Source organism: Typha latifolia, chromosome 4 (genome assembly GCF_019914945.1).
Source record: "Typha latifolia isolate L0001 chromosome 4, TyphaL0001v2, whole genome shotgun sequence".
Classification (NCBI taxonomy): domain Eukaryota; kingdom Viridiplantae; phylum Streptophyta; class Magnoliopsida; order Poales; family Typhaceae; genus Typha; species Typha latifolia.
This window is the reverse complement of record NC_133089.1, coordinates 4,857,574-4,882,218: the sequence shown is the minus strand read 5'-3', so window position 1 is coordinate 4,882,218 and position 24,645 is coordinate 4,857,574. Positions and strand designations below refer to the sequence as shown.

Below are 24,645 nucleotides of genomic sequence, written 5' to 3'. Positions count from 1 at the left end.
AACAAAGCTTTCCAAGTTGGCGCACAACGCAGGAGAAGTGCAAAGATAGAGATGGAATGGGCCCCGCAGCATTGTGGAGAATTTATCACCGGTGCTGTCCAATCGAGATCAGGTGGCTGTCAGATGAGGATGTGTGACTGGACCTTCCCCTCTCAGCTCTCTCGGGCGTTTGGTTGGAGTGGAGTTCCTTTCGCTACTAGTAATTTTAGATTGCGAAAGCTAAGGATACCTAGAAGTCAGTGATAGAAGAGAATATTTACGAAAGAAAGATGAAGTATTTACGGGTAGAGTTAGATTATTAAGGTGGAGTGACGTAGTCGAAAAGTAATTTAATTTTATTACACGCATACGCTACTCTCCTTCAACATGGATGGCGCGAAGTATCCAGAAATAAAAAATGGAGCTGCCATTGTAGTTTAAGCTTGTGATGGAGTCCCATTGATTAGGTCTCGAGGAGATCAGCTTTTGTGTTCGAGTTTTACTCTTCTCCAGATCCACTAGTGTGTGCAGAAGGAAAAGATAAAAAAAAAGTCCTCCCTCCCTCCCTCCACAGTCCACATTCAACCATTCAAGTGAGGTCCAATCGATAGTTTTTATATGGAAACTCAAGGAAAGTTTAATTTTGTAGCTTCACCCATTTTTTGTTTCATTTTATCGTAACTCGCTGAAATATTTTTGTTATTTACAAAATCTATAAGAAATAAATATGAAATTTATACATTTGTTGAAAGAGCACCAGTTATATAACTGACTTAATTAATTCTATATGGTTAAACAAAAAATAGGTGGTCAAAATCGAAAATCATTTTAGGTTTCTAAACAGAATACCCAGGAAAAATTATTTATAATGCAATACTTTTAATTACATAACTATTTCATATCTTCATAATTATTACAAATATCTATGTTTTTAATAATCTTTGCGAAATGAGATTATTAATAATATTAAAATATATACATTTTCGTATGTTTTATTTTAGCTTAAATAATAATAATAATAATTATTATTAATATATTAATTCTTCTCAAATTTTTTATTTTATTATTTTACAGAAAAAAATTAATTAGGTTAATACATAGTTTAAAAGTAAATATTTTATTTATCTACGAGGTCATATTTAATTTGATAAAATATTAGTTTATTAATATTATATTTTTTATGTTATTAGTATATATAAAAATTATTTAATAATAAGATAATTTATAAAAATTATTATATCAATTAAATAGTATATTATTAAGAATTTTATAATATTTATATTTAAGTATATAAAATTAAAATAATATTTGATAATAATATATTTTAAAATGTGCTTACTATAATAAAATATTAAATTATTGATATTTACGCTGTTTAAATTAAAATTTATTTATTTAATATAAAATAAAAAATATGATAAGAGAGGAGAGAGGAAGAGCTATGATAAGATGTTTGAAAAATATAAAAGATAAGTGATAAATTATAATAAACTATTTAAGAAAGGTTATAGTTAAATTAATAATAAATTAGTAATTAATTAGTGCATGATATAAAATATTATTTTAATAAATAGTATTTATATTATGGAATACGATTAGTAAGAATGTTTAGATATTATTTTGAAATAAAATGTTGCATTATGAAATAAGAATTTTTGATATTCAAACGGGATTAGCAAATAGACTTACTGCACCTAAAAAAGCACGCGATACTATTTCCCTTCCCCTCCCTCGTAACCGTTACGAGCGCGTGCGTCGCGAAGTTCCCGGCAAACCGTCGGGGAAGATGGGCGACCGAGCCAACCCTAGGACCGTAAATCATTTCTCTTTCTCTCTTGGCCGCCACCCTCCTCTCTTCCTTGTTTATTTCCCGTCTCTCTGTTTCTTTCTTGCCCGCCGAAGTGCTCGACGAAGTGTTTCGATCGCCGGACCACCGCCAGAGAAAGACGACCCGCCGTTCAAACCGCAAGTGAGTCCCCTTCCCCCCTATTTATTTAATCTTAGTTCTGTTAACTAGATCGCCGTTCGCCGTTCGCCGTTCGCTGTCGTTTTCGTATTTCATCTTTGTCGGCGAAATTTCGCCGGCCGGCTATCACCGGAAGGCATCGATTCGACCCGAAAACTTACTCCCTGTGACACCTTGCCGGTGATACCTTCCATCAGCCATATTAGCCCTTGGGTGAGGCTAGCCTCTTCCCGCCGGTCCCGACCGCCGCCGCCGTCACCCCTTTCTCCTCCTTGCCGATCGCATTCCCATTCGTGAGTAGAATCCGTAGATACCTTACACTGGGGCCCTTGTGGCCCGGATGATGATCTCCATGGCCGCCGGTATGGTGTAGTGGTTCGCTCGCGATCGACCACCCAGGCCGATGAGGCCCCTAGTTGGTACACTGTCCCCTCGCCTCCCCCAAGCTCTTGGAATGTTTCCCAGGCCAGTTTTACCCATGTTCAGCGGATTAGCAAGCTACCCTGGCCTTTGCTTCCTCCCGTCCTTCATTGCTGCCCTCTTCAGTTTGAAGAAGAAGAAAAAGGTGTGGGTTGGGCCCTTGTGTTTTGATGGACATACTCGAAAGTATCGACCTCGTTGGGTATACACATAAATAAGATATTTGATAAGGGTAGACATGCGGAAAAAACCTTAGCAGAAGCAATCGACGAAGTCAGCGCCTGCTCCTAATATGTCGCCGAATTTGCTACTGTTTGTACAAAGGCCACCTAATTCGTCTACTAGGAAGTAGTTTAGTGAGTGATAATAACAATTTCCGTCACAACTCCTCAGATCTCATCGAAAGTTGAATAAAGTTCCAACTATTATTCCAATTCAATCCATTTCTACCAAGGTACCTCTTTCTCCCAAATCTTTCATTTATCTTTCGTTGTAGCTGCTCAGTTCTTTGTAATACTGAAGGAAGTCACCTTGGGGCAAAGTAAAAAGTCTCTTTTTCCGATTTGAATTATTTGTTAATGATGTTCCAGGTGCAGATTATCTATAGCTTGGAACTGATCATTGAACTGTCAATTCTCTTTTGCACATTTACTTTTAGAACACTTTTTTATATTGATTGTGATGGTAGATTTTTCTTGCTTTAGTCTCTGATCCTTTGTGAAGTAAAAATAACTTACTCTTTGTTCCCATATAGGCAATTAGTTTTTTGTGATTTTGGTTTCTGGAAAGCAGTTTCTTTCTTCTATTGTGCAATTGCCTGCACTAATATACTAATACATCATAAGCTTAGCATTTATTCTCGGTTTGTGCTCAATTTATGTATTTGCTACTGTAGTGCCTGGCTTCGGTATTCCATGGAAACTTCAGTATAATGAGCATTAACATCTAATGCACAGAGACACTAGTCAATGTTGCCACAATTTTATCCTCATAAGTCATAAGTTCTGCTTTGTCTCTGTATACCAAATCTATTTAGTCAAGAACCTCGCATGGTGGTGTAGGACAAATTATGAATGTCTTAAAAATTACCCATGTGGAGCTCTAAGAGAAGAAAGGAATTGCTATATTGAAATTTTGCCTATTGTTAGATGAGGCCAAGAAACCTTCAGGAATGCTTTATAAAGTTAGTGAGTCGTTGCGTACGTTGGTACTTTCTTTCGGCTCTCAAGTCTCAATTTATGAGACACCTTTTTAGGCATCTTTTGCTTGTTTCTTTTTCATAATGCTAGGTAAGCTCCTTGTAGTTCACTTGAGAGAAACCTTGTTCTAAGAATAAATACTACCAATGTTATCCTCTTGTCATTGTTGTTTGAGGGTTGAAAATTGGGTACCTAGTGGACTGGTTTCTGACTAATTTTGGTTTTTTCAGCTAAAATGGCTAAAACACCTTTAGGGCCTGTTTGGATGCTCTGGATTTAAAATCTAAAGCATAAAAAAACTAAAGAATTTGAACGGTCAGCCAGGTGATTACTCTAGATATTTTTCTTAGAATAATTAATTCAGGTACGATGTTTAGCATTTGAAATTAATCCTGGAGTAATTAATGTAAATCCATCTTCCTTGGAGCCACCCACCTTCTCCTCATATCAACCTACCTGATCTAATCTCACAACCCCACCACTTAACTGCCATGAGCTTGCTACCTATCATGGCATCAAGTCCGTAGATTGAAGATAGCCGGTTGAATCAAATCCTTGGACCATTGGCGGCTAGAAAAATGGTTTAAATGAGTTTTTTATAGAGTAATTCCTAACAATATTCAAGAGGAGATGGAAATAGAAGGTCGAGACTTGCCTTTTGGCTACTTCAAAAAAGTAGTGGAAGAAAGCGCAAAGGCTGATGACGATCGTTTCACTCATGCTTCTAGGATCCCTTGAAAAGTTCAGTGAAAAGGCTAGGTAGAAGAGTCAGGTTACGAAAAACACTTACTTTATTTTAATATTAAAAAGACATGTTGTCGGTAAGTAAAGCTAGCTTGCCCTTAAGTCAGAGAATCGAGCCCCGCGGTCAATTATGAAAGAGGTTGAAGTTTTGTTGATGAATTTCCTATATGCCCATGAGCGAATGGGAACGAAAACTTTGATTGCGACAGGTTGTGCAAGAGGAAAGAGCACTAGCGACGATCTACGAGAAATACAAGGCAAGCTCGTTAGGGATAGAGAGGAAAGCAAAGGGTTTGGAAGAAAGGAGCACGATTAGTTTCAAAAAGCTTTCCAAGAAAAAATATAATAGTCAAAGTGGAATTTCAGTTTACCACGAAAGCCATGTAATTTGGCTTACTAGTAGATTATTTCCCAACTCCAATAATAAGCATCCAAGAATTATTTTGAAAATTTTGCTCTGGAATTCAGATTTCCAGAGTATCAACCCAAATTCTCTAGTAGTTGAGGGTTTCCAAATAGGGCCTTATTGAATTAATGGGTCAGATTCGGGTTTTCCATACCTAATCTGACCCATAATTTTTTTAATATTTTTACATGTTCTTAAATTTTCTATTATTTTTTACAATTTCTAGATATTTTATAATATTTAGAAAATTCTGAAGTTTAGAAAACTTGAAACTCCAATGCAAAACTCTGAACTGACCAAAACACTAAAGATTTTCATTCTCTATAGGGACCATATTAAAAATTGGCTCAAATCAGTTTCAACAAATTTTCAGCATGTATCAGTATTTCTGTGTCGTGCGTTCGAATCAGGGCTCGTTCGAACGCAGGCTCCAGACAGAGAGTAGTCTGTGATGCAGGCGTTTGAATGGGCTCCCGCCGCATTCGAACGCGAGCTAACCCGAGAGCAGACTTTTCTGCAGGCGTTCGAACGGCCCCAGCCGTGTTCGAACACGGGTCAACCCGAGAGCAACTTGTTTCGCAGGCGTTCGAACGGCCCCCTCCTGCATTCGAACGCCCCTTTGGTTCGGCTGTATTGACATTGGGCGCATTCGAACGCGCCCCCGAGAGCGTTCGAACGCGACATAGAAAATCCCCAAATCTAAACCTGACTATAAATACTAAATAGGGTTTTTTAGAGTTAGTAGTTGGAAGAACATTTATGAGGGTTGAGCCACCATTGTATTGAGAGTGATTAGAGTTGTTAAACTCTTTGTAAGTGAGGGATTTACATAGTGAAGAAGATTGCTCCGCCCGTGAACGTAGGCACATCGCCGAACCACGTAAATCTTGTCTTTTTCTCTCTCTATTGTCTCCATTGTTTCCATTGTTGGTGATTGCTTGCATTAGGGTGTTAATCCATGATTAGAACTTGCAAAGGGCTTTTTCTATCACCATTAACCTTTCTTTGGAGTTTTTTCAAGCATTACATTGGTTTTCTTTCACTATTCCCATTTGAGCTATTTGGGGGTGAAGGTCTTGCTTCCGCTTCCTTCACCCATTTGGGTATTTTGCACAACAGACCAACCCTGAATCTAAAACCAAAACTTTGTGCCATATAAGGGGCAAATATGGATGCCTTATAGTTGACAATTTAGCGCCTGGTGACATTTTATGAATACATATGTCAATAATTTATAGCTGAAGATCTTTTCGTGTTATTAGAGTTGGTTGCTTTAAACCAACATGTGCCTTTGTATCTTTGCATTTAATGGTTATGTTATGATAGACTTACCTTGACTCTTAGTGCTTTCTGTTTGCAACAGTTATGAGTTATATATAAGTAGTAGCATGCCGCTTTTAATAAAAAACAATCTGACATAGCTCTCTCAAAATAATTCATATTTTATCTGTGTTAACTTTATGCAGTTTCTGCACTTAGGTCAGTTCTAAATAATCTCAACTTTTGTTTCTTTTTATGAGATCTACAGAGATGTGGTAAGGTAATTGCTAAACATCGTTGTAGGAAATGTGATTTTTAATCTGTCAAACTTTCCTGATATCCGAATGCTGCTAAGGTACACATTTAGGTTTCACTTAAGATCCCATATTTTCAAGTTCAGCACGAGCTCTAACTTCCAGGATGATGCATCATTTCTTACTATATCAAGGAATTGGTTTCTGTCTTATTCAACCAATGTAATTTCTTGAATGTATGAGACAGGTTGGAGTGAGACTTTGGAGCTATCTATTTTATCACAGCATGTGATTCTTTTAATTTCTTTTTCATTCTGCAAAAACTATCATATATCATAGAATAGCTGACATACTCTATTGTTCATTATGCAGGGGCCTTGATTAAAAGGGCATTGGATGATAGTACTGAGTACTGACTATTCTTGATCTGTGTTAAGTACCCCTGAGATGTCCGCTTTGTGTTAATTTGCAGTTTTCTCTCTTCGTGGTACATTAAGTCAAGATGTTTGATTGTGGTTACAAGTCACAATTTATGGATGGCCAGAAAGAGAAATTTGTAAGGTGTTTATCTAGTACCCAAGCACCTTTTATTAGAACCCCTGTTGAATTGTACTGGATGCTTAACAATAGTATCTAATTGTTATTTACTTTATGTTGGATAATCCTTGTTGGACACATAAATATTATATACAATGTAGGATCATTCCTAAGGTTCTTTAGTAGTGGTCCTCTAATTATTCATGTGTTTGATGTTTTTGTTTGAGGACTAACAAAATGACTTGATTATCTTGTCTTAAAGAAATGAATACTGTTATTCCTTTTCATCCCATGTCTAGCATAATTTGTTTGTATTCTGCAACAACACAAAATAAGTCCTGTACTTTTACAACTTGCTGGAGAGGTGGGTAGCTAATATTGGGTGGTCCCTGTAGGGTCAAATTTCATCCTGGTTTTGGTCAGAAATCTCAGATAGGGTTATTAACAGGCATAGGCAGATGGGCCATTCGAGTAGGTCTGCCTATATGGGCTACTGTTTGCATCATCATAACTAGATGAGGAACTACACTATGTAAGAAAAGGCTTATTTTCATTTTGAGCAATTCAGCTCAAGGATGGTTGTGTCAATGAGAAAACAGCACCCAACACGAGGTGTGCCACCAGCATAGAGCCATGCCGGTCCATGCCGACTCATGTCAACCGGCATAGGTCAATTATCAGGCTTGAAACCTATTATGGACTAGTCAAAGAGAAAAGAAGAAAGAGAAAAATAGAGAAGATTAAGAAGGAATTTAAGATTTCTTCTTCAAATCCCATTAAAAGGTAAATTTTTATTTCATTCTCTTAGTATTTTATTTGTTTTATACTTTAAAATTTAATTTTTGTTGTACAAATAATGGCTTTAGCTTAAGTTTATTAGATCTTTCATTCATAAGAGTCTTTTTCACATAGATTTAGCATTTTTGTGCTAAATCTATGAAAATATTATTTAAAATACTGGAATCAAAGGGAAAATTTGATTTCCTCCAAATATTGTCCCAAATTTCAAAAAATATGGAAGGAATATGTCAAATTCATCCAAATTGGATTAAAATTGGTATAGGAACATACACATAAGTTGATTTGAACCCAAAATGTACAGGTTTTTAGCTAAAATTTTAGCATAACAAGAAAAATTGTTTTTTCTTAGATTTTGTAACTCACAAAATATGACTCATTTAATGAATATTTTCGATTATATTATGTATTGAATCAGGTTTTTACTTGACTAATGCTGTTTTTTTTTTACAAAATAGGTCATTTACAATATTATCTAAGAATAAAAACTCTAATATAGGCATTAATGCATATGTTCAAACCAATTATATATAAAGACCCTAAAAAGTATATTAGAGGTGTGCCAGAGGTGTACCACTAGAATGCTAGGGCTTGCCAATTCAGCTCGCTCTGTTATGACGTGTATGTCCTCTCTCCTACCCAGTCTTTGTGAGCTACTTTAGCTCATCATGCTTTTCATTGATATGTATATCCTCTCTCCTATCCATTGTGCACCATTATGCCTTAATATAAAAGCTTTATTTTTATGTAATGTTATTTTTTCTGTCAGTGAGGATTCTTACTCTCTGTATGCCTTATCTTTTCTGAAAATGAAGTGATTTATCAAAATTCAAGTTATTTCTGACCAACTTTAAAACTGACTTCGAACCTTTATTAAGTTGTGCTGGATTTTTTGGTCCAGTAAACTTTCGATAGGATTAATGCTGTCATGAGATATTGGGACAACATTCTTAGACTTCTCTGAACCTTGAATGCTCTTAATTAATAGGACAAAGTTATACATAAAGGATCACATTCAAGTTCTTAGCACAAAGATTTCCAATAGCTCCAACAAGTCAACAATTTGCTTTAAATTGATTTTAACATACTCATTATATTGAAATTTTTCATATGCATAATGTTGACTGAAAGAGGCTGTATTTTCCTTCCAATCATCATATTTTAGGAAATTGATATGAATTAAGCATTTAACACATTTTTTCTTTTTGGTTTCATTGTAAATCCATAAATGGTAATGGGTGATTTCTGCTTTTTTAGGTTGGAGGAGTCAAGCCCTAGGTTATCTTTTGCTACTGATGCAGGCAAAATGAAGAGAGGTGGCTTTCAAATTGATGGGATTGGTCGTGGATCAAAAAACCCGCCAAGACCCTTAAGGAGAGGAATGACAAAAGGTTCTGAAGGACTCAAATCACTTGGCCGATCTCTTCGGTTTGGTGTTTCTAGGGCCGTTTTCCATGAAGATCTTAAGGTTTCAGAAAAGAAGATATTTGATCCTCAAGATAAATTTCTTCTAAGAATGAATAGGCTTTTTGTCATATCAGGTCTTCTTGCTATATCTGTGGATCCTTTGTTCTTCTACCTTCCGCTCATTGATAGTGAATCAAAGTGCATTGGTATAGATCGAAAATTAGCAATCACATCAACAACAGTGCGGACACTCATTGATGTGGTTTACCTTATCCGCATGGCTCTTCAATTTCGGACTGCCTATATTGCTCCATCTTCTCGTGTTTTTGGTAGAGGTGAACTCGTGATTGATCCTGCACAGATAGCTAAGCGATACTTGAGACGCTACTTTGTCATTGACTTTCTTGCAGTGCTGCCACTTCCACAGGTTTGAAGAAACTTTTATGTAGAAAGCAAGCATAAGCTCTACATATATTATAGTTGTCCACTTAAATATTTTTATCGATATATTTGCCTTGTGTTGCTTTTTGTTCATTAAGTCCATTCTGATGTTAGATGCAAAGATAATGCATTAATAGCTTCTATGGTTTAATGCAGTATCATTGTTATATTTTACACTATAGAAGAAACCTGCAAAGTATTGATGACCTATTTATCCAAACATGTTGTAGTGACTGGAAATTGAGTCATCAGTTTAATTTATCTTGCACTCAGTTGCTGTTGAAATTTTAAACTTTTGTATTTAGATGCTTCTACAAATTGGTGCTGCATCAGTATTATGATTTACGTCAAACATATTAAATTTTAATATCTTAAATATAAAATACAAAATATTTCTGATCAGTTGACAGTAGAATTATTTAGCTAATTGACTGACACATATTTTTCTATTGAAAAGTTTTAGAACTGTAAAATATCCTTACAGTCCTCAATAAGTCAAGATATCATGTTTATCATGAGAAACATTGAAACCTGTAACTCCTTTAAAGATGCCACTAGAAGTTAGAAGATATCAATATTATTATTATAGTTTATATTCATCGAAATTTCATTTGGCCCCTTAAGTATTTAGTAGTCTTTGGTCTATTTAAAATCTCAATTCAAACTTCAATAAGACAATATATTTTAGCGTTTTTTGCATGTAGAATATGTTGGAGCCACTTAGTGATTTTGAGAGAAGTAAGAATTATAACATTTAGCCTCCAAATTGACTAAGTGACTAACTATTCAATTCTAACCCAAATTGAACTTGAAATTAAACAGCTGAATCCAATCAATAGTGACCTCACATAATTTGATAATTTGAAACTAGTTTGATCAAACTTGATCCAACGTACAACAAAGTGGTACATTGTGATTGCTATCCGTAAGACTTAAAGAAAAGATTTTTTTTTCTTAAACATAATCTCACTCATCCAAATGCTTTTTGAAAAGCTTAAGAAAAGCAGAAGCAGCATCTATCATTGTTTTGAATATGTGGGCATGCGGAAAGATTTATGCACTCAAGCACTGTATTATACCACATTACATGCATGCCAATGCTTATTATTCTGTGCCAAAGGCACAGTACAGAACTACAGCAGCAGGACATGAGAGAATGTGGACTGGTGTGCAGGATAGTTGGTTAGATTCTTCGTGATATGGCCACATGATACATAAATCAATGATTTCATGCATGTACTTTAAGGTACACAGTATTATGTTTGTGTGTTTCCTATACTAATTTCATTTCTACAATCACTTTCAGGTAGTTGTCTGGGGATTCCTCCAACAATCAGATGGTTCAAATGTATTGCCTACAAAGAATGCATTACTTTTTATTGTCTTTGTTCAATACTTTCCCAGGTTCTTCCGGATATTCCCAATGACATCAGAGCTCAAAAGGACTTCTGGTGTTTTTGCAGAAACTGCTTGGGTTGGTGCTGCATACTATCTGCTTTGGTATATGCTCGCTAGTCATGTAAGTGCCTCAATTGATTGGTCAAGTCATAACTTAGTCAACTTCTTATCTAGCTTATGAGTTTTTGGTGCGAAAATCAGAGTAGCTTCTTGTAAGATATGCAACAAGAAATAGAACATGAACCACATTTCCTGCTCTTGAATTTACAATTTATATTTTATGGGTCACACAATTTCCTATATGAAGAATTAATGTTTTGCACGTTTGTTGGGACATTTCAAGTTTGGTCTTCTTCCATTGTTGCTTGATTTAATTTATTTACAAGCAGATAAATATATCATTTTAACAAAGCAATAAGCTTTAAGGAATAGAATAGGTTGAGTTATTAACCACGGCTGGAAGATATGGAAAGAACTCTTTTGTAGCATTGCTTCAACTATGAATCTCTTTCACCGACTTGTTAGATTGTTTTTGGATGCTAGTTGAGTAGTTGTAGAAAATTTCGTAGCAGTTAATTCGCCATATTCCTATCTATAGGCAGGTCAACTTGTATGGATAAGAATATCTTTCTGGAGGCTACTGTACTCTTTTATTGATTATTTTAGGAAAATGGGAAGACCTACAATCTTCTTACTATTCTAGGTTTGCAAGAATGTAGTGTGTTATCTACAATCAATTAAGGAGTTGGCTGGAGTTCATACTTCGTTTGGACTTCTGTGACATAGCAATAAGCAAGAGAAGATTCCTTCAATGAGTTTTTGTTGGAGAGAAGGCTTTTTACAAATTTTATTTTTATTTCCCTTGATAGGTTTCAACTTTCAAAGATTATCCTAGAAGCAAAGTAACAAGTATACTAGACTTGCTTGAACTATTTTTGGTATTAAATTTGAAGATTTTAGTGTTACTGTGCGTGTGTATCGCTGTTGCTTTTCTTTCCTACAAGGTTAACTTATGCATACTAGTTTATTTTCAGATAACACCTCCAATATGCTTGTTCTTTCCATAATTTCCTTCTCTTGTTTCTTTCCTTGTTTTTCTTATTAATAAATTGTTACTGGGCTCTGTCCACTTACTCTCAAAAAATATCCTTGTTCTCTGTCTAAGCCTAGAAACTAAAGTCATATCTAGAGGTCCTATCTTTTTACAAGGTTCTAAAACGCCTAGAGGAAGTGGCAGGACAGACTCCCTTAATGGCAATGATGGCAATGTGACATAGGGAAGACTGCCACATAAATTATGAAACTTCATAAGTAGTACATGTTAGGTCACATGGGCGTTTTGTAGACACTTATGAAGACAGGAGGCAATATATGTGGGGTCTTTGGATATATGGGGAAGGAAAGAAATAGGATGCACTATTAATTTTTGGCTTTTGATTTCTCCTACGATCCTTTAATTACAAATAACGGACTAAATGGGATATACATTTGACACTCTTGTAAGTGGTCAAAAATGCTAATCAGGTAAACATTTTCCTTACTCAAACAGTAGATAGAGTAAAACCTCAAAGCCAGATCTCAATTCATTATGTAGGGAAATTCTGAATTTGCAAGCTATTGTACTTATATCTACTGATTATGTCTATTACTTTTTAAGATGAATAATCTGCATGCTCTTTTTAAACATATATGCAGCAAGAAAACGTAAGTCCCTTGATTTAACAGTTTAGGCTGATGCTATTTCTCTTATTACCATAGGAATCATGTTCTTTCCTCTTGCTACTAAGATATTTCAGTTTTCGCAGTTGTTGGACCAGTAAGACATCTTTCTAGCAAACATGGAGTATACTAGAATATGAATTCTCCATTTGCATATACCAATTTTGCAAATTGGATAGGAATTAAGGAATGAAAATAACCAGATATTTGGAATATATATATATATATATATATATATAATTCCTTGGCTGTTAAGGTGCAGTTCAAATTGCAACTAATGCTCTATCCTGTCATAGAATACAGGATACTCACTTTCAATGAACTTGCTTCCCTAGAGCCATATTCAAACTAGCCTACCCTTCCAATCAGGGTTATAATGGTCCAGTATCAGCAAGACCAGCCAATCATGGTACGTTGGGTTTCCCTAGACCCAATTCTGAACAAATTGACTAGACTATGGTTCATGCAGGGAGGGAATAGGATTTATATGCAGTCGGTCTTTGAGAAACCCAACCCGGCACATCCAATTCCCGTCAACAATTTGGATTTATGGCTGAGTGGCTCAAGGCTTTGGTTTTCTAAATTGACATACAAGAAGATTGTATCATGGGCCTAAATGTCATTTCCTCCGGCATTGAATGGGCAAGCAAAATTACGTGAGAAAAAGAAGCTTTGATCGATGGAGTCCCCTGGAGGACAGAGGAGCACTAATTAGTGACTAGGAGCTATTTTGTTCTTGGTGGCAGCTATATCAAAGAACACCTGACTGAATGAGAGCAGGGCAGTCCCCTATTAAATGAATCAGGTTGATCTAACTTGGGGCATTTCAACAACAAAAAATAATAATGGAAAGAGTTGGAAGAGGGAATAACCAAACCCACTTTATGACCTTGACTTAATAAGAATGTCATTTCCGAGACGAGTACGAAACTTCTGTGAATAAAAAATACCTCTTTCTACCAAAGCCTTATTGAGAAGTTGAACTGGAGTTCTCTTCTCTTACCTTGGGAGGTGAGAACCTCCAGTTTTGGAAAGAAGCCTCTTTAATTCACTTTCATTTCTTCCTTTAGTAGGCTTGCATTTAATGGACCAAAAGTCCACGGAGAAGTGGACTCAGACCACTGACACAAGGATTTTAAGATTTTTAGTCCTTATATACACTGACAGACAAATCCTTTTGCGTATGTTTGAAATCTTAGGAATAAAACCATTTTATCTTTCATGATAATTGAGCACCATAGATCAGTATTGCACTTTAGCTTAAATGCATTAACATAGTGTACCAGTGCTCCAATTGCCTTACGGAGGGAGAGCATTGCATCCAAAATATTTTTTCTATTTGAGTGACACTTAGTTCTGTTGCTTTAGGCTCATTGGCATAGGGTCATGGTTATACTACTATTGTATAATACAAGATTCTTTTGTTTTCTTTCTTGCAGATTGTTGGTGCTTTCTGGTACTTGTTATCTGTAGAGCGTGTCGATGATTGCTGGCATTTTGCTTGTAAGCAGTTTGATGGATGCGAAGAGAACTACTTGTATTGTGGTAACCAGTATGTAAAAGGCTATGACAGCTGGCTTAAGGTCAGCGTTGAAGTTCTTGAGAAGCAATGTTCAGTGGGTGGGGACAATCTGCCCTTTAATTTCGGAATATACGAACAATCCTTGGCATCTGGAGTTGTTGCATCGAGGAAATTTATCTCCAAGCTTTGTTTTTGTTTATGGTGGGGCTTGCAAAACCTGAGGTAAAGCTGCTCAATATGGTGGATCATTGGGTTATTTATCTATCTGGTAGAGTATTGTACCACTCCAATTTAGAATGGTTAGATAATGCAATGACAAACATGAAACTATTGAGAATCATTTGATCAGAATACAGATATAAGCCGATAACCAGTAGTTCTCAGCATTTGAGTGTGTCTTGATCTTTGAAACGATCATGTAAGTAAATTGTGCGGCCTTCTAGATTAATATTGAATAGGTGTAGCAATTTTTTACTATTGAATGTTAGCTCTCACCCTCTAATTTGCTCCTTCGGTGCAGACAATCGATTCATTTTATGCTCCATTGAAGCACCAACTGTGGTGATATCAGTTGCCCTATTTTTTGGCCTAATGGACCTATATTGAACTCTTAAAAAAATCTTGACCTTTGAAACTCTCAGCACAGTAAGCAGTGCACCCTGTTAGTATAGGATACTTCCATTAAGATGGAATGAGATGGATAATTGGGTATTATTTATAGCATGCTAAACTCAACTTGGTTGGAAACTGGTTTATTGATGCTAATTTTGTTTAACCCTCTTGCCATGTGCATGCAAACAGTACCCTTGGCCAGGGGCTCCAAACTAGTACTTATCCTGGAGAGGTCATCTTTTCGATATCTTTGGCTATTTTTGGACTCATTCTTTTTGCTCTCCTCATTGGAAACATGCAGGTAAGCTTATTTCTTAGCTTTCTCTTTTTCTGGTGCATCTTCATGTAGAGAAGGCACATTTTTTTGACTGACAAACTCTGAAATGTTCTTTTTTCCAAACCTTGCAATGTTGCTTCAGACTTACCTTCAGTCACTGACTTTACGAATTGAAGAGATGAGAGTTAAAAGACGAGACTCCGAACAGTGGATGCATCACCGCTTGCTGCCACAAGATCTTAGGGAACGTGTTAGGCGATATGATCAATATAAGTGGTTGGAGACGAGAGGAGTGGATGAAGAAAGCCTGGTTCAGAGCCTTCCCAAGGACCTTAGGAGAGACATCAAACGTCATCTCTGTTTAGGTTTGGTGAGAAGGGTACGTGTTAAATTGCAGACTTGCTCATGTCTGCTTGTGCTCTCGGATGCCTTTCTATGCTCATGTCACTCATCTTGATTCCTCGTTGATAATTCTGATCAATATCCTTGCTGATAGGTCCCTCTTTTCGGGAACATGGATGAGCGGTTGTTAGATGCAATATGTGAACGGCTAAAACCAAGTTTGTGCACAGAAAATACATACATTGTAAGGGAGGGAGATCCTGTGGATGAGATGGTTTTCATCATTCGTGGTCGCCTGGAGAGCATAACCACTGATGGTGGAAGAAGTGGTTTCTTCAATCGAGGTCTACTGAAGGAGGGAGATTTCTGTGGTGAGGAATTGCTAACATGGGCTCTGGATCCCAAATCCGCAGCTAACCTTCCATCTTCCACACGGACAGTGAAAGCTTTAACTGAAGTAGAAGCTTTTGCGCTAACAGCTGATGAATTAAAATTTGTGGCTAGTCAGTTCAGGCGGCTTCATAGCAGGCAGGTTCAACATACCTTTCGCTTTTATTCACAGCAGTGGAGAACATGGGCAGCCTGCTTTATCCAAGCAGCATGGCGACGTTATTCCAAGAGGAAGTTTGCAGAAGTACGTCGCAGAGAAGGAATGGAAGGACTCGATGACCATCTGGATGGCTGTTCATCTAGCCTTGGGGCAACCATCTATGCATCACGATTTGCAGCTAATGCTCTTCGTGGAATTCATAGGCAACGTAGCAAGATTGTAAAGGACTTGGTCACATTGCCGAAACCTCCTGAACCTGATTTTGCAGCAGTAGATGCAGACTGATTCATATTGGTGGTACTTCAGTGCAGAGAGTAAAATGATCAAGGGAAGAAAACATGCAGTTGTTTGTCTTCTGTTTGAAAGGCCATTTTCATCTAAAGAGATATTTTCTTCAATGTGAAAGAAGAAAACCAGAGCTGCTTATTTATTGTAAAATGTTAGCAATGTGTGGTGAAATATATATTAGCGGTTGGAAGGAAAATGATGTAACAAATATTGTTGTCTTTTTGTTCTGCATCTCTGAATATAAGAGCTCGATTTTTTTAATGCAGGGAAGGAAGTCTTTTGTCAAAATCAAAATATTATCAAAAACAGGTGAGTTCTTGGTGGGGGCTTCTGCGATTTCATTGCAGTTGTTTTTCTAATTGGCACGATTAAGCTTTTATAAATTAAGTACGTATGTTTTCTCTAGCCAATGTTTTTGCTATAATAAATGCATATAATTTATATATATTCAGTGCGCATTAAACCTTATTATTGTCGAAAAATAAAATACAATTAAGTTGCAAAAGTCCCATTGTTGTCATATACGGTGAAAATTTTGAAATCATTTTAGTTGTTCATTTTACTTAAATCCAGTACAAACTTTTGAGGCGTCCTAGTGAAAAAAAACCATTGAATCTCCACGGTAGATAAAGCAGATTAATTAACTTTTGTATATTGCAGTTTAACAAATCACTGAAGAAAAGGATGAAGATTGTATTGATGGGCCTGATTAGAAAAACAACCTAAAGACATTATACTAAGGCCTCTGGCATCTTGACTTTGCTTTAGTTTCCAATCTTAAGAGCATACCAGATGTAGGACAACCTAGGAGTCTGACCTAATGCATATGAATCAAATACACACACAACTAAACATATTATGAATTTATGGTATGCGTAAATAATAACCAAAAGCTATATGGGATGCTAATCATATGATGTAGAGAGAGATAAATTCAGCATTAAAAAAACTAAAGGACAGCGGTAAAGTACCTAAGAATATTCCAACCCATTTCTGATTAATTCATTTAGATCCATTTCAAAATTTACACATTGAGCATTTGGTGGATTTAGGCATCTAGAGATCTTACACCTTTATCTTTGGTGAGTTGTAGCCTTGTAGGTTGAAACTAGAAAAGTGAGGAGAAATATGAAAGAATACTTGCCAGATCCGAATAAAATCGTTAGCAGGTACTGCTACAGTACCCAACACCACGGTGCTACACTAACTATGGTACAATGCAACAGTAACGAAACCCAAGAGAAAGGATTCTTCAGGTTTCAGCAGATTCAAAGAAACAATGAAGAGAAAAGAAGAGCAAGGAAAAGAGAAACTCGACCTACTCTGGAGGGTTTCACACTTCGCTATTGCACACTTCACGCAAAGAAACTTGATAGAAGGCAAACCTTTTTTTTAAATTCCAAGATCAATCTGCCTGACAAGGTTTAATTTACTTTAATAGGAATTATAATTCTCATTATGACTAACTTACCCTTGAGTATACTTCTTATTAAAATAAACAGGAAAAAAAATCTCATACGACTAATAATAGCCTCCAATTAAACTGAAATCAAGTCTAAAAGAACCAATTTGACCCAACAATGAAATTAAATATAATACATCATTCTACACTCCAATTGACTCAATCAAACATCCAAGAACGATTGAATTGATCAACATAAGCAAAGCAACCGCATTGATATAGTATTTCCGTCGTGGCACATCTAAGATATTTCTTCTGATGACGCAGATAAGTGTGGAAGTCATCTTGATCTCCAACAATACCATAAGCACTTCATGTTCTTGAAAGGTCGCCGTGAATTGGATAAGAGCTTCAGATGTCTGTGCAGACAAGTTAGTTGAAAAAGAAAGAATCAGAAAAGTTGGCCATTCAATTTGTAGGCATGTGAAAGAAAACATTCTATAAGGTTATTCATCAAAACATACAAGGAGCTAGAGTGTGAGCAAGTACTAACTTAGCAAGCCATTACATCCCATCACATGAATCCACGGCATAGGAATCCATGCTGGAAATGTTTAGAGATTAAGATGACCAATATAGAATGCTTGTTTTTCTTTCAGATATTTAGAGACACTCGAGATGTTCCCCTGAATCATAATTTGTCCATCTTCCATATAGATAGCACCATCTGCATATTTGAGTTCTTCTAAGCGATGTGTGACCCATAATGCGGCAACTTCACCAGTGGCAGCAACAGAGCTCTTGACTGCCTTTATCACACCAATCTGGCACCAAACCTCATCAAGTAACAATTAGTTGAAGATCAATTGACAACAATCTCCATCAAAGACAATAATAAACTAAAGTTTGAAACTCTCATAGTATCATGGAAACAAAAACTTTGGAAAAGCCTTGCATGAGGAGGTCAATTAGATAGACAGATAGTCTAAACATCCAAACGATAGTTCTCAATTCTTCTTTTCATTTTCCAACATTCTATTAAATTTCTCAACATGAGGTATGTTCATTTGGGATTTCTCTGCAGTTTGTTATCTCTACTATTTATCCTTTTTGGACCTTGCTTGGTAAAGTTTTTTTTCACTTTTGGGCTTGATGTTTTCTGAAACGCACCATCTCGCATCCGTACTGCCGTACCATAAAGAATAGTCTAGAATGAAGACTTACTGATCATTGTGTCATATTGTATTCTCTGTGTTGATAGTATTTTGTAGATATGGTTGGTAGTTATGGACAAGAATGATACATTGGAGAAAGATTGTAAAATAATTGTAAAGAAGATCAACATGAGATGTGAATGCAGGGGGCAGAACTTGACCTCCAGTGCAAAGCATGAAGCATGGAGCCTCTGCACCAGCATTGGTACCAAAACTATTACTTAAACATAGAGAAGATCATCATAGTTATTGATCAATGATGAACTTGTGCGCACCTCCATTATGTGATAAATGTGCCTTCTGATCCGTTATGTGATGAAGATTTCAAAACAGTTCCGAGGAAGCACATGTTATGCAAAACTTACTTTTACTCGCAGAAAACATAATACCTGGTCATACTCGTCCAAAAAAGTTGTCAGCTCATCTAGTAACAGCACTTTGCATGCTTCAGCTAATGCACCCGCAATTGCAACTCTTTGTTTCTGACCGCCACTAAGAGTTTGAATTGGTCTCTGTTTCAAATGAAGGATACTCATAGACTCTTGTTCTCAACATAGAGTACACTCCACATATTGCACTTTGTTTACCTACTTGTGAGTAGTTCAACATGTCAACAGCATTCAAAGCTTTTGATACTCTCATTCTAACTTCATCAGATGAAAGATTGAACTTGCCAAGACCAAATGCAACATCTGCTTCAACCGTAGGCATCACCACCTGCAGAAACACAGGATGAAGCGATGCCTTTATTCTATAAAATAGAAATCCAGAAGTTTCATGGTGGAAAAGAGGATGCTAAGAAATTTTTAAGAGTATTATCTGCTCTTTATGTAAATTCAGAGATGTATATTATTATAGTAAAAGTACCATTCTCGTTGTTAAGCATATGGTAAATAAATTTTATGCAATTACAAAACATTCTTGTTGTTAAGCATCTTTTGTTCCTTCTTAACTTGAGAATGTAGAAAAATATTGACAAGAAAAGTATTGTAGGTTAATTTAGAAATAAGAACCTGGTGATCAGGATTCTGAAAGACAAAGCTGCTTGGCATATTTACACGTACTGTTCCATCAGTTGATTTTAGGAGACCTGCCAAGACCTAGAAATTAATATAGTTAATTAAACCACTAAGTAGTTAAAAAAGCTAAGAAAGTTCACAAATATTAGTGGCTATGAAAAATTCAAGCTTCAAAAGGTACGGAATTTTTTTTGCACCAGCTAGATACAATACTTTCATAAGGTCAAACATAACAAGTTACAAATGCGATTAAAATTGAGACTAGTCCAAATTATCTCACAAATTTGATCCTGGTTTTCATGTTATTACGCTATGAATTCTTCTACCATATTACCGTCTATCTTTCGTACCTCAAAAATGGAACAAAGAGATAAACTTTCACCTTGAATCGGTTCTCCCATAAGCAAAATACCACCCAAAAAAAAAGCACCTTCAATTCGCTACTTTCAATAACCCGGATCGCGTGGAACAATAAAAAAAAATCCAACCTTTTCAAGAAAAGATACAACCGCAGATCAATTTAATCGAGGAAAGAGAAAAATAAACCTTCAGAAGAGTGGATTTGCCGCATCCATTGGGACCGAGAAGCATCCAGAGCTGGCCGGGAGGAACGCGAAACGAACATCTCTTGAGAATCGGGAGAACCCTACCTCGTTTCGTCGTCACGGAGAAGCTCAGATTGCGAGCGTCAATGGCGGGAGGTTTCGCGGCGGCGAGAGCTCGACGGCTGCGAGGGCAGTGAGATTAGTGAAGGAACGGTCCAGAGAGAGGTAGAGGGTGTCGTTTACCTTGGCGATGGCGTTTCCGCGTAGGTGGAGATGGGGGGAGAGAGAGGGGAGGGGAAGAGAGAGGTAGAGCTACTCAAGAGAAAGGCTCGCATGGTGATCGTTTTTTTGCACTCGGGCTCGAGGACGAGGGTTGTAGGCTTGTAGCTACTAGCTAGAGGTCTGTAATCGGATCCAATTGGATCGATAGTAGAACCGAATCCGGATCCGCTTAACTTTTCTTCTATGCTTGAATTATTCTTATTTTTTGTACTAAAATAAATTTTACAAATCATGTCCTACATTTTACCTATTTTATGATTCACACCTCATATTTAATAATTTTATAAATAGACCTCTCTTTTTTCTCTGTAAATTTTATTTTTAACACTTTTGACATTATTTTGACTAATCGATATTAATCAAATTACTAAAATACCCTCACTGCCCTCTCTCTCCTTCACCACCTTCCCCGAACCACCTCTAGTGACTACCACCATTTTCCCTCGTCTTCTCCCTCCTACTCCTCTTCTTCTTCCACCACCTCCTCATCTTCCTCTTATTCTTCATCTTCCCTATCCTATTCTACTTATGCTTGCTCCAAGGTTCGTCGAAAAAATGCAGCGAGCTAAGTATCTTGATCAATTCTGATTTGAGAATTAAAAACTCTGGCTTGTACATGATGAGGTGATGAGGACGATGCGAAAGATGTGAAAGAATGAGAGAATGAATAAGACATGAGTAATTTATGTATTTATAGATTATTTAATATATTATAACAAAATAAATTTTTGCTAATACTGTCTAAGTTAACTCAATATGTTAAACAAAAATTATAGAGAAAAATAAGTATTCGGATTACAAAATACTCAAAAATAAATTGTGAATCATAAAATAGGTAAAACATAGGTGCGATTTATAAAATTATCTAAATTTAATTTAAAAATTTTTAAGTGATATTTCATCCTTAATTATAAAACTCCTAATTTGAGACATATTATAGAACAAAAAAAGAGAGGAGAAGACAAAAGAAAGGAGGACTATTTGTCCGTTTTCCTTTCTTTGACGTCTTTCTTTCTATTAAAGAATTAATATTTGTAGTGAAAAGATATTATTGGCACAGCAAATATAGTTGATTTTTTTTCAAAAGAACTATGCCGATAATTGATTTGATAAATAACAATCATGCCCTTGTCTCCTCCAATAATTTATTAATGAAATATTTCTTAATTCGTAGGGTGCTTTCATTAGCTTGAGAAAGAAATTTCTCATTAGACTAAAGTTCTTCGTACCCAAATATGACAGTACAACCAGCAATAGTTCACTAAACTTTATTATTCAGATATTCTCATTTTAAATATAGGTTTCGATAAAAAAAAAACTCTTTTTAAAGATTTAAGTAGACCCACAAGAACTAGACGAAGAGACGTCTACGTGACTTAATTCTCCTCATCACCCCCACGATAATTAATCCATTAATTAATTAGTAAAAAAATTGTAAAGAAGTCGTGAGAGGTACTAGTGTAATAAGAAAGGAAAAAAAAATTTTAAGAGCTGAGTACAATCCTTGCCTCCTCCTCCTCCTCCCCCAAGTACAACCTCGCCATTTTAACTAAAATGTCAGTTATGCCATTAGGTGCTAAGATTTCATTAATGTAGGGTCCTCTATCCTATAACAAACACACTAACTACCACGCTTATATGCATGTTAATAATTGAAATAGTACTAGTTGTTTCAATCGAAACATAATACTGTCGTATAAACACTAACGCATTAATTATATATATTAATATGGAGTATGAGCTGACTCATTCTATCAACATCTTCACACACAGCCAAGGAGCCAACCCACTTCCACGTACATTTGGACCTCCGTATAAAATACTTGACCATACAAAAGAATCACTATAAAATAACCAACTAACAATAAACCATTGGAAAAGGGAGGAAGAAGAAGAAGGAGAAGAAAATAAAATTTAAAAAGAAAAAACCCATCACATATCATATGAAACCAACTAGACGACCAAATATTGATTTTCTAATACAAACATTTTATGAAATATAAAATATGCCATGTGATCCAATCATCCAGCCCAAAAGGCGACAAGGGACTCGTGACAGACAATCCCTCCACCGACTACCCTCCTCTTCGATTTTTGGATGGATCGATCCGTCTCTTTTCCTCCATCACCCTAGCAGCTATTATGGCTTGTGAAGGACTCTTCCAGCTAACACGGCGGCCTCGATGACCAAAGTGATCACATCTATCACCTCGTCCACCATGCATCTGTTCCCCTCGAACGTCGCCGACCCTTCTCTTAGCCTTGCGAGGCAGTCGAGGAAGTTCTCGTTGCATTCCGTGCTCAAGTAGTCATCTACACATCACATAAGCCGCGCGTATGAGAGAGAGAGAGAGAGAGAGAGAGAGAAGTAATTGATAACGAGAAAGAGAAAGAAGGGAGAGAGAGAGAGAGAGAGACTGTGCTTGGCTTGGACGCAGGCGTCGTGGACCATGCAACAAGCATCGAGGGCATCGCATGGCTTCTCGCCGGGGCAACCACTGTACAAGATCCCGCAGTACTTCCCGTACCTCAGAAATGGTGGCGCTTTTGGTACCGATAAATAGAGATAAAGATTAGATTAACTCATCGATTACATGACATAGCGAAGGATGTACATATACCAGTGCAGTGATCGGACTCGCACTTCCGGCTGCATTGTTGCTTGCTCTATAAAAGAGAGAGAGAGAGAGAGAAAGAATGATTTGTGTGTGTGTGAAATGATTCGGAAGCAGAGAGAGAGCGAGAGAGAGAGAATGTAAGAAATTACCACCGCATAGCCGCCGCCGCCAGGGCTAACGGATTGGATGCCGATGTTGAGGGCGTGAGAAGGAGGGGTAGATAGGAGGAGAGCAAAAAGGAGTAGGATGGAGAACTTTAGGAGCTGCTCTTCTCTTCTTCTGCCCATTTTGCTCTGCCAACCTAATGAACTCAAACTGATCATTAGGACTTAGCAGAGATGGCGATAGGAGGCGTTGGGAGAGACAGAAGGATCTGAGAATGTGAAGCTTGGTTTTTCGCTCAACACGCTACCAATTTATAGATTTAGAGAGAGAGAGAGAGAGAGAGAGAGAGAGAGAGAGAAGAGGATAAGATAGGGGAAGGAGGAGAGGGGTTGTTGAAAGGGGAGGGAAGCACTGGGACTGAGGTTGAGATGTTGCTTTAATTTGTCTCTATTCATCTCGTGAACAATCCTTGTTCTGTATATAACAGTGTAGCTCGTGGGTCATGGTGCCGATCTTCCAGATTCTCAAACTGTAGGAATTTCTTATAGTATGTTACTTGGCATCCCGATTGGTTAGGAAGGCGTAATACCTGCATTCTGGCAAGCAGACGATCCGGTACAGCCGGTGGTATGAAAAAAAATCTTGGACGCGTCTTTGTAATCGAGCGGAGATAAGTAGCTCCTGCGGGGGTGGGAGGTGGGTGGTACGGGGGAAGTGGACTTTGGGGGTTGATGAGTGATGGGAATATCCATCAATCCATGGATGCTACCAATGCTGTAGATATTTGGTGTCTTTGTAATCTTGCGAATGACACTCGCCGAACGGTGCTGGCAAAAATATCTTCGGCACTCACCCAACTTGGTGTTCTTGATTATTTTAGATCTGCTCATCAATCAAATATTATATTAATTAGTATGTGAGTTCTAAACTTGTTTATGAGATTATGTAACTTCTAGCACAAAAATGTTAAGTATTTGTTTTCATATAAACTGTTAACTCTACGAGCAATTTTTTGGGTAGATAGGAATAATAATTATTGCTCAAAAGTCCTCATTGAATCAGAGATTTTTGTTGGATAAACTCACTGTGTCAAGCATACCTAGAATGACCAAAAACTCCCAAACTTGTACATTAAAAAAAAAGATTTAAATCAAAGGAATGACAGTCACAAATCATGGTGAAAGATCGTTCTAAGACCAAAGTGGGGGGGGCTTGATCTAAACTGAAAGAGAAACAACAGTCCTAATAAAATAAGGATTTAACAAAAGGAAATGTCTTTTCTGAAAGAGATCTTAATCACTACAATTTATAAAGAATAGTGGTCCATAAAGGTCCAGCATC

At 36.8% G+C, this 24,645-nt stretch overlaps 3 protein-coding genes across 5 annotated transcripts; 1 reads left to right on the top strand and 2 right to left on the bottom strand.

The window, feature by feature from the left end:
* The first annotated feature begins 1,665 nt into the window (after positions 1 to 1,665).
* Positions 1,666 to 16,384, top strand: LOC140787484 (probable cyclic nucleotide-gated ion channel 5). Of its 2 annotated transcripts, XM_073136417.1 has the most exons (9): positions 2,630 to 2,819; positions 6,601 to 6,789; positions 7,161 to 7,548; positions 8,821 to 9,397; positions 10,718 to 10,930; positions 13,968 to 14,272; positions 14,852 to 14,963; positions 15,082 to 15,318; positions 15,436 to 16,384. In XM_073136417.1, exons 3-9 carry the CDS (start codon positions 7,409 to 7,411, stop codon positions 16,114 to 16,116), a joined length of 2,265 nt encoding a protein of 754 aa, XP_072992518.1. In that variant the 5' UTR covers positions 2,630 to 2,819; positions 6,601 to 6,789; positions 7,161 to 7,408; the 3' UTR covers positions 16,117 to 16,384. The 2 variants fall into 2 exon arrangements, with proteins under 2 accessions (XP_072992519.1, XP_072992518.1); XM_073136418.1 differs by lacking the exons at positions 2,630 to 2,819; positions 7,161 to 7,548 and adding an exon at positions 1,666 to 1,948.
* Positions 16,385 to 17,635: 1,251 nt separating this feature from the next.
* Positions 17,636 to 20,661, bottom strand: LOC140787790 (ABC transporter I family member 10). 2 transcript variants are annotated; one of them, XM_073136893.1, is made up of 7 exons: positions 20,543 to 20,661; positions 20,301 to 20,481; positions 19,749 to 19,825; positions 19,327 to 19,452; positions 19,125 to 19,247; positions 18,075 to 18,345; positions 17,636 to 17,940 (listed from the first exon to the last, which is right to left on the bottom strand). In XM_073136893.1, exons 2-6 carry the CDS (start codon positions 20,377 to 20,379, stop codon positions 18,136 to 18,138), a joined length of 615 nt encoding a protein of 204 aa, XP_072992994.1. In that variant the 5' UTR covers positions 20,380 to 20,481; positions 20,543 to 20,661; the 3' UTR covers positions 17,636 to 17,940; positions 18,075 to 18,135. The 2 variants fall into 2 exon arrangements, with proteins under 2 accessions (XP_072992994.1, XP_072992993.1); XM_073136892.1 differs by having other exon boundaries at positions 19,749 to 19,835; positions 20,543 to 20,658.
* A 1,697-nt stretch (positions 20,662 to 22,358) lies between these two features.
* Positions 22,359 to 24,146, bottom strand: LOC140786700 (phospholipase A2 homolog 3). The gene is made up of 4 exons (XM_073135317.1): positions 23,349 to 24,146; positions 23,203 to 23,248; positions 23,000 to 23,125; positions 22,359 to 22,894 (listed from the first exon to the last, which is right to left on the bottom strand). Exons 1-4 carry the CDS (start codon positions 23,520 to 23,522, stop codon positions 22,722 to 22,724), a joined length of 519 nt encoding a protein of 172 aa, XP_072991418.1. The 5' UTR covers positions 23,523 to 24,146; the 3' UTR covers positions 22,359 to 22,721.
* Between the last annotated feature and the right edge of the window lie 499 nt (positions 24,147 to 24,645).